Source organism: Cibotium barometz, chromosome 49 (genome assembly GCF_041138505.1).
Source record: "Cibotium barometz isolate CiBa-2024 chromosome 49, ASM4113850v1, whole genome shotgun sequence".
Classification (NCBI taxonomy): Eukaryota; Viridiplantae; Streptophyta; class Polypodiopsida; order Cyatheales; family Cibotiaceae; genus Cibotium; species Cibotium barometz.
Window position 1 is genome coordinate 5,702,264 of NC_141094.1, and position 14,171 is coordinate 5,716,434.

Here is a 14,171-nt window from a genome sequence, read left to right on the forward strand (position 1 = left end):
AAGTCCTAGAACTAAAAAGAATGTGAGCTTACAAAGCTCCCCACACATTGTCTACAAATCTTGTTTCAAAATACCGAGAACATAAAGAATATTATTTGACGTAGATCAACCTTTTTGATAAAATGATAATTTGCAAAATTGAATTACTAAAAAAATCACAACAGTACTAATTTTCATTATTATCCAACTAACTGCCGTGTCACTACATGGAGACAAGTAAAGATATTGGTGATTGAATTGAACGTCCTAGACATACATTAACCAAGCCTGTCGACTTGGTTGATTAATACACATGTTTCAAGAAGAGGTTAGCAAAGAAAGCTTCCTTCAGGGCAAGATAAAGGTTGGGGAATGGAGATCCTTATCCATATTAAGATAATGACTATCAATTCATGTTGCAATTAATGTTGACGCGAATGGATATCCAAAGAAAAAAAAAAAAGACAATAGCTGAAATTCCACCAGGAAGAAAAAGGATCACATCATAACATTATCCAAGGAGGGCTCCAATGCATACGCATCTTTGATACAAGCGTGAAGGCCTGCGAGTATTGGGCTGTGAGAGAGCCAACGCCATGTTTGAAGGGCCATATCATGAACCAAGCAGCCTTCACTGCTACTTAAATACATAAGGTGCTTCTGAGCCACACACGAGAACCCATCAAAGTGCCCATCAACCACGATTTGTTGGAAAATGAGGCCCGGCACGCGTGCAATCTCATCCCACACGTGCGCTTCCTCGTCGAGCTTCCATAGCCTGTACCCTGTGAGATCATTCTGATCATCGGAGCAACCATTAGTATTGTCGGCATCCTCGACAGCTGCCAGTAAAACAAGCAAACCAGAGCTCTGAACTAGACAAGGGTACCGGACACCTTCCGGTAGGCATGTGGGATGATCCCGCCAGCTGGCTGTTGTGGTGTTGAAGGCCATCAGCTTGAGTGGAAAGCTATTCACGACGAAGAAATCATCTCCATGGAAAACTCCATTGCTTTCAAAGAAGAGCGTTTCACTGTGCTTTCTGCACACCCTCCACTTCTGCTCTGCAGAGTCGTACAAGCAAGTGGCCTGCCTGCACTCATCTGCACTGCCCACTACAAGCAGCTGAAAGCTCCTTGTAGCTTCATTAATGCACCTCATGTTGGCCAGCACGATGTTAGACAAGAGCTGGCCGCCGCCTTCTTCCAGCCTGCACACCACCTCCTTCTTGGCCTTTGTAACTGGGTTGCACACTGTCAGCCTGCTTTCACCGTCGCTCAGGCACAGCAGCCCTCCCGCAGCTGCCACAAGAGAGAACTCCATCTCCTCCTTGAGAAGGTCTAGAGAGGGCAAATGCCAGCTCTCGTGAGATGGATTGAACGCTAGCAACGGATACTCTTTGTTCCATGTCGAGAGCAGTAAGTATGCACTCTCATGAGCTTCAGCACCGTCTCCTCCACCATTAGTAGCTGCACAAAGCTTGAGAAAGTCTGCAGAGAGGATGTAGGAGTTCCAGGACTTGCACACGCAACGGAACTTCAGGAGAGAGGGGACTGGAAGCAATGGCAGCATACGCTCAAGCAGGACATCAGGCAAGTTGCACCACACCCGTTTCTTCATTGTGTGCATTGGCGCAGGCGGGGGCTAAACTGCAACAATTTTCTCTCAAAGATAATACTGTTGCAGGTGTTAAGGACGAGGGGGTGCAGTTAATTAGCGAAGCCAGTACTCTCTAATCAGCTACAGAGAGGCTAATCTGAGGGAGCTGAGGATGCTAATATGAGGGAGCTGAGCGTCTACATTGGCTTCCAAGTTCCCGCTTAATTCAGCTGAGCTGTGACAAGGCAACGGACCATGATGAGACGAGGGAGAGTGGTGAGCCTACACACTAGGCTGCTTAGTGGCTACTGAAGGGACACGTGCAGTACGTGTGGTGGTGGGGACCTAAAGCCGGGCGACAATGGAATATGTGGTCTGGACTCTGAAAGCTGGAAATCTAGGAAGGGCGAGCGGGAAAGAGGGCGGGGGTATCTTGCAACCGTCTCTGCACGTGCGGCGCGTACGGGGAAGAGGGCACGCGAGAGAAAGAGAGAGAGAGAGAGGGAGAGGGGAACGAAGGGCGGGACAAGAAACGGAGGTGCTTTTTTTTTAAAAAAAAGCTCACACGAGGGCGCGGGAAAGAAATGGTGAACGTACCATGCATGAGAGAGCCTCCTCCCATTCGTCACACGTATAGCCTTTTCCCTGTGTAAATTTTTCCACAGTAACTACATCCCTTCAAACTAACTCGCACGAGTGTCTCCGTACGTCTCTACACGTGTTCCCTCTTTCCCCTTGACTCTTGAGCATATTAGAGTCTCGACTCTCCAACGTAAGAGAGTCCTCGGTAACGTTGGGTACCTACTTATGGCATCCCTGAGGTTGTTCATGTGCAAGCGCCAATGCTAGCCTGAATTTTACAATCCTGCCTTCTATGTTTTTCAATCAAAATGTTTGTATTTTCTATGTTCTTCTCCACTCCTCTATCTTGTGGGACCCCTACCTGTTAACTCATGGGTTAACACCTCCGTCGACCTTGAGCTTCATTGTCCACTCTAATCAGCACTCCCCAAAAAGCTATAAATGGATCACACACCCTTGGATTTGTACCCCCTACCCCATTTGTGTGCGCACAGCCATAGGAGCTGGAACATGCACACTATCACACATATTCACTCTTTTTCTTTTTATGATCCATCATGCATTCATAGGTGTAACTTCTTCATTCAATACCCGTTCCCCCACGACCACATTTACATCACAAATTTTATACAAATCCTTTAGTATTATGAGGATATTTGGGATTCATTTTACAGTTCTTAAGGGCAACATGGGAAGATTTTGCTTGTGTGATCTTTGGTCTACACACCAGCACATGATGTGTAGAGGCTCTTTATTGTATATGGCTCATCATGGCCTTCCCTATTACCTCTTACTATTTCAGGATCACATAGAATTTTTCTATCCAGAGCTTCACGTCGAGATGACTATACAGTAGCCTCAACACCAACTACTTCCCTTCCTTTGGGTTGCTCTTTTTATCAGTAGGACTTCTCCCCACTTTGTGATACATTCATTAAGGGGAAGCCTCTTGGTATACATTGTGATTGGCTCTTTATTGTATACATGGCTCATCATGGCCTTCCCTATTACCTCTTACTACTTCAGAATCACATAGAATTTTTCTATCCAGAGCTTCACATCGAGATGACTATACAGTAGCCTCAACACCAACTACTTCCCTTCCTTTGGGTTGCTCTTTTTATCAGTAGGACTTCTCCCCACTTTGTGATACATTCATTAAGGGGAAGCCTCTTGGTATACATTGTGATTCCATGCCTTATCTAGAGTCATCAGCTCCACATGCATCCTCATTAGGCCTTATGGTTCATGGTACGTATACAACTATGGGCTTTATTCAAGCACTAGCTTTGAGCACATTCATTTGGGATCTAGAATTAGGCCCTACCTCCACTTCATTGGTCACATCCTCGCCATCGACATATGCTTCATCAATCTCCCCTTTTACATTGCATTGATAGGGCTCCAGCCGTAGCCACTTTCATATGATTTACATTTGGGTTCCCATTGAGTTCCCTATTTTCATATGGGACCTTGGAGTTTACATTTGGGTTCCCTATTTTCATTTGGGATCCTACATTTTAGAGATGAGGGAGCAACTCTCATCTCCTCTCTCCATTGACATGTGTTTCATGTTAGAGGTGGGGGAGCTTTCTCATCCCTTCTTCTTTGACATGGGCTTCATGAACACATCTTTGATCTTCTTTAGCCTATTTCACTTCATGATTACACCTTCTTTATAGTTCCCCCCTTGTACTTTCACCTTTGGCATCCTTTTCCACATCCGATGGGACATGGGTTACACCTTCTTTATATTTCCCCCCTTGTACTTTCACCTTTGGCATCCTTTTCCACATCCGATGGGACATGGGTTAACACCTAGGCCGACCTTGAGCTTTATTGTCCACTCTAGGTGTACATAGACACATTGTATTATTTATTTGGTGCATATAACCTAAGGTATTTTACCATTGGTGATAGAGTTAATGTGCTTGTCCACTCTCATTGGTTGTATTTTGTGTGAGTCTCCTATGCTTGCCATGTGGCATATAGGATAGCCTAGTTTTTGCTATTTAATAAGAGCATTGGTGAGGGTGAGTTCATTATCCTCTACCCTAGAGTTGGATTCCATTCTTGTGTCTTTTCCTTGAGTAAGAGTGTGAGCTTGCGCTTGTGCAAAGTCTCCTTTGGTTTCCCCTTGCTCTCTTGGTAGTTCTTGTGTGAGAGAGAGGATGTGTTGCAAGGGTTAAAGATCTCTTGTTCCTTCTTCTTACCATGTAGCTAGTGAGAAGGTGTTCGGTTGTGTTGCAAGAGGGAGGTTTGTGTGCTTGAGTGTTTACATCTTGCCTAGAGGAAGATAGGGAGAGTGTTTACATCTATTCTTTCATACTCTCCTCCACCATATGATCTTAGACATTTTATTTGCATGCCTTTTTCCTTCCGACCACCAAGGCTTTAAATCTTTGAAATTGTTAAAACACCTCACTTTTCTCCTTCATAAAATAAACCCACACTTTCCTTGTGTGGTCATCAATGAACGTAATGTAATACCTACAGTCCACAATTGTTGCAGTCTTGGTCGCGATCCCCATACATCTGAATGTATGGGGACCAATGGCCTTGCACAGACATGCTTTTCATGCGGGAAAGCATGTTTGGCTTGCTTATTATTACCAAGTTGGCATGCTTCACATATTTTATGCATATCATCAATTGTAAGGCTTTGGCAAATCTATAACAATATTTTGGGCTTACATAGCACTGTATATTCACATAACCAATGCGCTTGTGCCATATGTCAATATCTACAATGATACCTATTTCATGTGTAAACATGGCTGCCTTTACCTCAGGCATGCTCACATCCAAAGTATACATTCTACCACTTTTGTAACCCTTTGCAACCAAGAGACACTAATTTTTGCAGTCTTCCATAAAACATCCTTGAGGATTAAAGCTCACGTGTGTAGACCTTGCTCAACCATCTGATAATATTTGGAACATGAAGTACATCTGCCAAAAGTACTTCATTTTGCCATCCTACACAATAATGACATTTTACCAACATGTGGACTTGGGGCATGGTGTACTACTAAGAAACCCTATGTACCACGTGTGTTCAAGGGGTATTAAAAAACCCCTTGCTTGAGAAATTTTCATGAATAAAATGACTCCTTTTTCTTTATAAGCTTACGGGTTTTTTTCAAAATCGATTAAAAAATCCTCTTCTATAAATATATTTATGTAAATTTACCTTAAAATTCTAAATTAAAAAATCCTCTTCTATAAATATATTTATGTAAATTTACCTTAAAATTCTATACTTACATATTTTTAGGTGAACCCCCCCAGCATGCAGAATGGGATGCACAGCATCACTTGTTTCTCAATAACCTGATTTTTTTATTTTTGCATATCTCTAAACCACTCACATGACTGGTCATGTGACCTTAGAGGTGCTAGAATCCACATACAAAACATCTCTAGATCCTGACACATCTCATGTTGTGGAACTGAGTATATGTTACACCACAAATAGCTGCTCACTTCTATCATCACCACCCTATTTACTTGATGATGCATAATTACCCTACAACTTTCCACTTTTAATATCATTCTACTTTTTATAGCACTCCTTTGCCATGTGCTTTGGTTTGCCATAGTAATAACACTTTATGTTATTTACATTCTGATTTCTTTACCAACCACCTTGGCCCCTTTGGCTACCCCTGCCTCTAGGGTTTCCTCTTCCACCTATTTGTATATTTGAATCTTATTATTTTGTTTGTTACCCATGATTTCCATTTCCAAAATAGTGTCCACCTCGGTCTGTAGATGATGATCTCCCTTTGCCTCTACATGTATTCGAGTAGAAGGCCTACTCATTTGAATTTCCAAAGGATGAACCTTCCCCAATATTCATCTCCTCTCACAGATGAGAAGAGCAATCAATTCTTGAAAATCAAGAAAGTTTTCTCAAACTCCAATGGAGATCTAAAACTAGTTGTATTCTTTGCCAAGACCATTCAAGGTCATGAACACCATTTTATAACTATCTACTGGTGATCCAATAGAAGCAAGGGTATCTGCAAGCCCTTTAACCTTCACTGAGTAACCTTCACTGAGTAATCATTTATACTCATCTTTCCTCTGGCCACATTATGTAGCTCATGCTTTAGTTTCATCTTTCGAGCTTGGGTGTTTGTGTTGTCCATCTTCACCAAGATGTCCCAAGCCTCCTTAGGCATTTATGCATCTTGTATATTCATCTTTCGAGCTTGGGTGTTTGTGTTGTCCATCTTCACCAAGATGTCCCAAGCCTCCTTAGGCATTTATGCATCTTGTATATGCATAATCATAGAATCTGTTACACTAACAAACAACCAATACATCACCTTTCTAGCCTTTTCATGCCATGCTTTATGTGCCTACACTTGGCTGAGGGGTCAAATTTTCTTTAGCAATCTCTGGCTCCTTTTCATTACTATGATGAACTCCCAATATCCTTTTTCCATAAGGAAAAAGGATGACCCATTTCCGTAAGGAAATCGGTCATCCTGAACTTCCATACCTCAAAGTCATTCTCGTCTAGCTTCTCACTCATAATTTATGATAGACTTTCAGACATCTTTACTTGCAACAACTTACCAAACAGTTGTTATAAAAAAGTTTCTGGTTGCTGCAGCAAATCTACAACCTTCTATAGTGGTACTGTAAACCTGTTATAATGCCATTATATGTAAACCAGTCATATACACATATATTTGCCAACACCTACAATGCTTAGATTCTTTGCAGACTGTCTTGTAACCAAATTTACGTTGTAACTTTGCACCAAACCAGAAATTGGGCATATAGAGTCAAATTTGACACTTCACACAGTGCTTGTAGAAAACTTAGAGAGCCAAAACGCGACCCAAAACAAGCCCAAATCGCACCAAAACACACAAGAATGTAGTTAACTATGTTAACTGCACACAATATAGTCTTCTTTCTTTACCCAAGAGGATGCCTCAATCTAAGACAATGACTTCCATGTCTTTGCCTGTAGCTCTCACTGAAGGTGTTGCTCCAAAATCAAAGAGGGAAAGAGATAAAAATACATCCCTTACCTCTGTGTACCACTTCCTTTGCCTTGTTCTTGCCTCTTGCTTGCCTCCTTAGCTCTCACACAAACTGGAGCTCTAATACCATGATGAGAATGTGGGGGAGAGGGAGAGCTTTAATTCCACAAACACACAAACAAGAGACAAAAAGACACAAGAGAGAGATGGATGGCTGAATTTTTTTCTATCTTCTTCTCTTCTCTATAAACATTAAAATAAAAAATATAAGAGTACATACAATAAGGGAAAGTACTCTTCTACTATAATATACTATGATCGGTCCATAATGTGAACCCGATTATATGAGTTGGTACTATAACTATGCCATAACTCTAGTACTCCTAAGTGGCTATCACACAACCTGTCGGGCAATCTATCATCCACACTAGGTGGCATACCAACCATAATCTCATGAACTATGCTAGTGACATAAGTGTGGAGGTTATCACCGATGTGGATCATCAATGTCTATAGCACTATAATTGAGCTTGATATCTCAACATAATCGACAAGCCACCACATCTAGGATTAAGATCTTTTTTTATCAACAACTCAATTCCCTCCTAACATGAATAAAGTTAAAAAGAAAAGGTTAGCCACACATTAAAAAGAAAAGGTTAGCCACACATGCACAAAAATTTTAAATCGTAGATGGTGTCTTGTATAAGAAGGGAACGGAAGGAATTTATAGATGTGTGGATAAGGAAGAGATCCCTCACATCCTCAAGGATGTTGAGTGGATAAGGAAGAGATTCCTCACATCCTCAAAGATGGATAGAGATCCCTCACATCCTCAAGGAGTATCATGACTCTGCATGTGGACTTCATTTCATTGAAAAACTCACTACACTTAAGATTTTAAGGAAAGGTTATTAGTGGCCTTTCCTTTTTCAAGGCTTTGTATGAGTGGTGTAAGAAATGTGAGATGTTTCAACAAGAAAGTAGACTAGAGAATCATCTAAGGCCAATTAACCCAAATTTAGCAATTCTTTCTTGTGGTGAGAAATGGGGGATCTATTATGTGGGACACCCATCACACCATCATCTCATAGGTAGAAGAATTATAGCATAGTCTCTCAACTAATTATTTTACTAAATGGTCTAAGGGCCGTACAGTAAGAAAACATGATTCCCAAACAATGGTTCATTTCTTAATTGAACAAATAGTTTGTAGATTTAGAGCTCCCCGCACCACTAATAAGTTGGTCTCAGATTGTGGCACTCATTTCCTAAATGATGTCATTGAACACATTATTAACTATTTGAACATATTACTGACTATCTAAACATACGACATGATAATACCACACCATATTAACCCTTAACGTTTACTAATGGGAAAGTTGAGAGCACCATCCTTAGAAAGAATGTTGCATCATATAAAAGACATTAAGATGATAAATTATTATGCACCTGTGTGGGCATATAATACAACATACACTCTCCCTCATTATCTTTCTCACATTGCTCTCTCTATCAAACATTTCTCTCTCTTTCTCTGACACAAGCTTTTTTTGCACTCTCTCTCTCTCTCTCAAATTATCATTTATTTATCATTGTGTGCGAGATATGACAGACTCCTGGTACACACGGCTCTCATCAATGATTCTTCTCCATGTAGGTTGGTTTATCTTTCTTAATAATGGCATGCATTTACTTATTGGTTCTAAGATCAATAACATGCAATGAATTTACTTGTTTATTTTATAAGAGTTTGTTAACGCAAATGATTAATAGAATATATATAGCTTTGAGAAAATAAATAATAAAAAGATATAAACCAAATATCACACTGACTGTGTGTATATAAAAATGATGATTAAGTATACAATATCCATTAATGGTCAAGCGACCAAAACAAAAAGTGTATGTTTACAAGTACTCTAATTGCGTGGATCCATGGCAATGAAGAAAAACTTTTATGGATATATTATCATAAAAATTCAGACTACAAAAACTCTTTAGATAGAAGAGTACAACCAAAATAAGCCAGCTAAACTAATCTAATGGTCCTCCTCGTCCAAGCTATGTTGGCACCTACTTACAATCCTACAGCTTCTTGCTATTTCCATCACCTCGGATGTCCTATTGTCCATGATGCTCAAGAGAAGGTAATGGCCCAGCCTCCTCTAGTGAATCATATACAAATCAAACACTTGTTACTATTTAATCAAATACCACATTACTAAGATCAAAGAATTTATAAATAATTTTACACTATTTGACCACATACCTTTAGTATTGAGTCCTCTCCATACTGTGAGAGATCTACTCAGCCACATGTATCCATGTTGAGTCACATCTCGAATCTCAGCAGTGCGGTGGAGCACGAGCATAATCTTTAGTCTTCATTTTCTCTCAAGAAAATAAACTTGTTAATTTTTATAAATATGACTTTATTTTATTACTAATTATATATATAAACTAAGTATATAGATACACTTTATTTTAGTACTAAGTATATATGGGATGAATTTGTATACTTGCCTACTCTTCATCTTATGTTGATAAAAAAGTTAAGGTTTTTTTTACTCATATTACTTGTTTAATATGTAGGTTGCATCACATAGTCGAGCACTGTTGGGTCCTAGTCACGATAGCTCTTACGAAAAAATAGGACGAGGGAGGTTTTTTTTGTAATGAAAAAGGAACTAAGAAAGGTAATTTATTTTTAATTTTTTTGGGAGAAAAAGTTAAAAAAATTAAGGGAGAGTTTTTTTTAAAAAAATATCTTGTAATGGGAAAAAGAGAACTAAGAGGGATTTTTTTTTTGCTTGAACCGATGAGGGGGTTGTGCAAGAGGGAGAGAGAGAGAGAGAGAGAGATGAGAGGGGTGGTTGGTGAGAGGGGGTGAGGGAGTGAGGGGGTTGTGCAAGAGGGAGAGAGAGAGAGAGAGAGAGAGAGATGAGAGGGGTGGCAGTGAGAGGGGGTGAGGGAGTGAGGGAATTGTGCAAGAGGGAGAGAGAGAGAGAGAGAGAGAGAGAGAGAGAGAGATGAGAGGGGTGGCGGTGAGGTGTGAGAGAGAAACTTTTTTTTTGGGTTTTTTTTAATGTGTAATGGAAAAAATAACTTAGAGGGGGGATTTGTTTTTCTTTTTTGAGAGGCAGAGACCCCCGATACCTGGCACTTCACGAACACCAGAGTGATTTGAGGCAGGTGTTCTGCTTGAACCACCACCCTTGGCTGGCCACACTTCAAAAAACTTCTCATAATGATGAGGTGTCGATATGTCCTTCCATAGGGAATGTTAACATCACTTGACTGTGATCTAGGCTACAAGAGATCATGTATGATGATTGAGGAGGGACACATACTTGCAACCAGGTCTTATTATAGAGATAACTAGTGATTTTTTGCTACCACGACATTTGTTTATAGCACGATCCATGATTCAGGGTACAAGTTGTGGTCTATACATTACTCAAGACTTACATGTACCCACAAGACTTACATGTACCCACAAGAGGTGTAATGACACTGATGAGATTTTTTGGTCCTTTATATTCTTAGGGAGTATAGTAGGAGCTTATTTGCTATATGATTAGCATGGCCACATATGGGATGTGCTCCAATGCAACATCCATTGTTAAGAGAGAACACACATCTAGTAGTATGGTTTCATGTGGAGAGCACACTTTCATCATGGGAACATAGTAATAGGGGAGAGCTAGGAGTGCAACCGATCTATTATTTTCAGGAGCGCATTGGCACACTGAGTAGTACATGTTGGTGCAAGTTTCTAGGTATGTAGTAGTCATTTTGCTACTAGGAGTTTATGAGCTATGGAGGAGTTGCTGGTTGACTACACATTTCGCAGACCCACTCCTGCTCCGTCATACACGTGAGTAGGCAAGATTGCCATTAGATATTCCATTGGGATGTCGCAAGAGGGCTAGATGATTATGCTATCATTTCCAAGCAAGGAAGATAATGTTTTTCATGATGTTTATGCATCTTCATGTGATGTGGATTATTCAAAGATAGCATCTTTCATGTGTGATGATGATGAAGATGTTGAGCAGTATGCAACAAACTCATGTTTGAGTATTTTTCCTGTTTGGGATGAAGTTGATGTGGATGAAAATATGAATCCACTACCAAAGACAAAAGAAGAGGAAAGTGCAGCAGATGATGATGTTTTTGATGTTGATGTCTATGATGTTGATGTTCCAATAGATCAATCTTCATTATGTCTGCATGATGTTCTGAAAAGTCAGGAGGATATGCAAAAAAGTCAAGAGCTTATTCTGAAAAGTTGGGAGGATATTCCAAAAAGTCAAGAGGATATTCCGAAATGCCAAGAGGAAAGCAAAGAAAAGAAGTCAAATGAAATTAAGGTTGAAGACTATTTTCCTAATGATGATTATAATGTGATTATGGAGTTTATTTGTTCTCTCTTGAGGATAGTTTTAAATATCTAGATCAGATTATTGATTTACTTCCAAATATTGATGAGGGCTCAAAAGCTCAAGTTTTCTTAAAGGATGCAAAAGAAATACAACAAGAGAATGATGTGGATGAGTTTCCAAAGGAAAACATGTATGGCATGATTTCAGGAGCATATTTTCCAACTTTGGTGGATGATACATCAGAAGTATTCTTTGATGCTTTTTATGAGTTTGATGATGAATTCTTTGATGCAAATAATGAGGATACATATTAAAATTTCAGTTCATATTCATATCCAAGTATTGGTGTAATTTCCAATTTCGGAGTGAATTCAAGAATAGATACACATACAGGAAAAATAGATGCAGTTCCGACAACAAAAACAAATGTTGATGATGATGATTTACCATACTTATCATGATGATGAGATGGAAATGATAAAAGATGAGGGTAGATGGAAGAGCCCAAAACGGAGCCAAGAGAGCCCAACATGGAGCCAAAAGAGCCCGGAATGGAGCCAAAGGAGCCCGGAGGTATTCTCAAATAAATCCCTATTTCATACCAAATTATTTCCAACACTTGGCATGTTGTCAAGGTAAGGAGATACAACAATTCAAAGATCAAAATAATGTCAGCCTCCTACAAGCAAAAAATATGTAGCAAGTAGTAGGGGCCTATTTTATGCCAATTTTAGGAGAACAAAATTAACAGGCTGTATGTTCCATATTTTTCTGTATTGATGTCAGCAGATTAGCGTGCAAGCAGTCTATATTCTTGTATGCAGATTAGAAAATTTGAATTGTAAAAAAGTAAGATTTTTAGTCATTCTAAGTGCAGAAGATGTTCCGGAAGTGTTCAGAATAATTCAGATTGATGTAGAAAGTGAGCAAATAAAAATTTTGCGGATGTTAGTCCGAAATCAGAATTCAGTAAAAGGAGTAAACCAGATTCAGAAATCAGAATTTTTACTGTCAGATCAAAGTCATCAGATTTTTCTAAGTCAAATGTTTATGGAAAAGATTATCAACCAAGTTTGGGAAGAAAAGATTCAGGGTTATTTTGGAGATCCTACACCAACATATGTTGCGGATGGTGGAGCTTCATCGACATATTCCTATTTCCTTTGGCGGAGCGATATATCCATTCTGTGCGAGTGGAATGTGAACATAATTATTCATGCATGGTTCTACATATTCATATTGTATGATATAGCATGGATGCATTTTTATTTGGTGGTTTTCTAGCCCTAGCATGTTGCTATAAAATGGTGGCACTGTAATTATGCACTTACAATGTATTTGTGCACAATAATTTCTTTCTTTGGGTTTGGTAGACAGCTGTGTTTGGAGGTAGTTGGAATCTTGGTGCTACAACAAGGTCTTTTTTCTATTTTCCAGCATAGTCTTGGATTGGTGTGATGTTGCATCAAGACAAGGGTCTACTAAATTCCATTAGATTGATCCCAAAAATAAAGTAGGGTTCGAGTCTTAGAATTTTTCAAATTCTAACCACCAAGTGTCCCAGTGTTAACAGGGGAATAAGCCCGTATTTTAAAGTCAGGGAAATTAGTCCGTATTCTAAGGTTAGAGGGCACTTACCAATAAGGTGCATTTACACCATTGGGACATGAAGGGGTGTATTTGTCAAGGGGTATCAGTTAGTAGCTTATGGGTATTTTTCCCTGTATTCAGATATGTATGGTTCTTACGCATTAGGGGATCCTGCCTGTATGCAGTAATATGAATTCGACAGTATTTGTCTGATTCTTGTATTGTTTCTGCATTGTTTCCTATATTTCCTGCAGTTCCATATTATATTTCCTGCAGTTCCGTATTATATGTCTGTATTTATTTAAGGGCATGTATCTCCCTCGTGATCTACCCTTAACACCCTAGAAAGCGCATCAATGGTTTCGAACCCTCAAACCCAAAGATAAGGTTAGTTCACACGGCTCAAGAATGTGTTTGTGCCCATCTTTGCCAAAAGTGGCAAACAGATGGAGTCTCGTGGCACAGCTGCACAACATTAAACAAAAGGAAATGGAGTCACGAGACTATGTGTCTCAGCTAAAGCACTTAAATTCAAGGTGCAAACTACGGGAAAGGCTAGTTGATCAATTATTGCCTTTCTTCCGGAGAGGAGTTAGAGACCACTAGATGCACGATTATCTGGTATTAGCCTAACCGGCTACTCTAGATGCATGTTGTAAACTAGCAATTGAATATGAAGACAATATGCTAGAGTTGCCACAACCGGAAGATGTCAGAATATCTTTGACTTCACATGTTTCGAGTCACCAAGAGATTGGAAGTCGGAGCACGCAAGTCGAAAACGTGACTGTGGATGATGAACTCAGTAATGCAATACTAGAAAAATTTAAGGTAAAGGAGGGAAGAGAAACATATGGGCATGGGCATACCCATCTTTACCCCCGTAGAGAATTAGTGTGGTGCTCTATGTGTAGATTGATTCACAACCATCGAATGCCCACAGTTAAGAGCAAGGCCACTACTCTATTGTGCACACTATATAAAATTAGAGAATCGTGACACCTCCATGTGTAGATTTCCAAGGTTC

The 14,171-nt window shown here is 39.7% G+C and overlaps 1 protein-coding gene across 1 annotated transcript; it reads right to left on the reverse strand.

Annotated features, from left to right (window-relative positions):
• Nucleotides 1-437: 437 nt before the first annotated feature.
• LOC147610224 (F-box/kelch-repeat protein At5g43190-like) lies at nt 438-1,786 on the reverse strand. Its single transcript, XM_086786607.1, has one exon. The coding sequence runs from the start codon at nt 1,606-1,608 to the stop codon at nt 478-480; it is 1,131 nt and encodes a 376-aa protein (XP_086642733.1). The 5' UTR covers nt 1,609-1,786; the 3' UTR covers nt 438-477.
• Between the last annotated feature and the right edge of the window lie 12,385 nt (nt 1,787-14,171).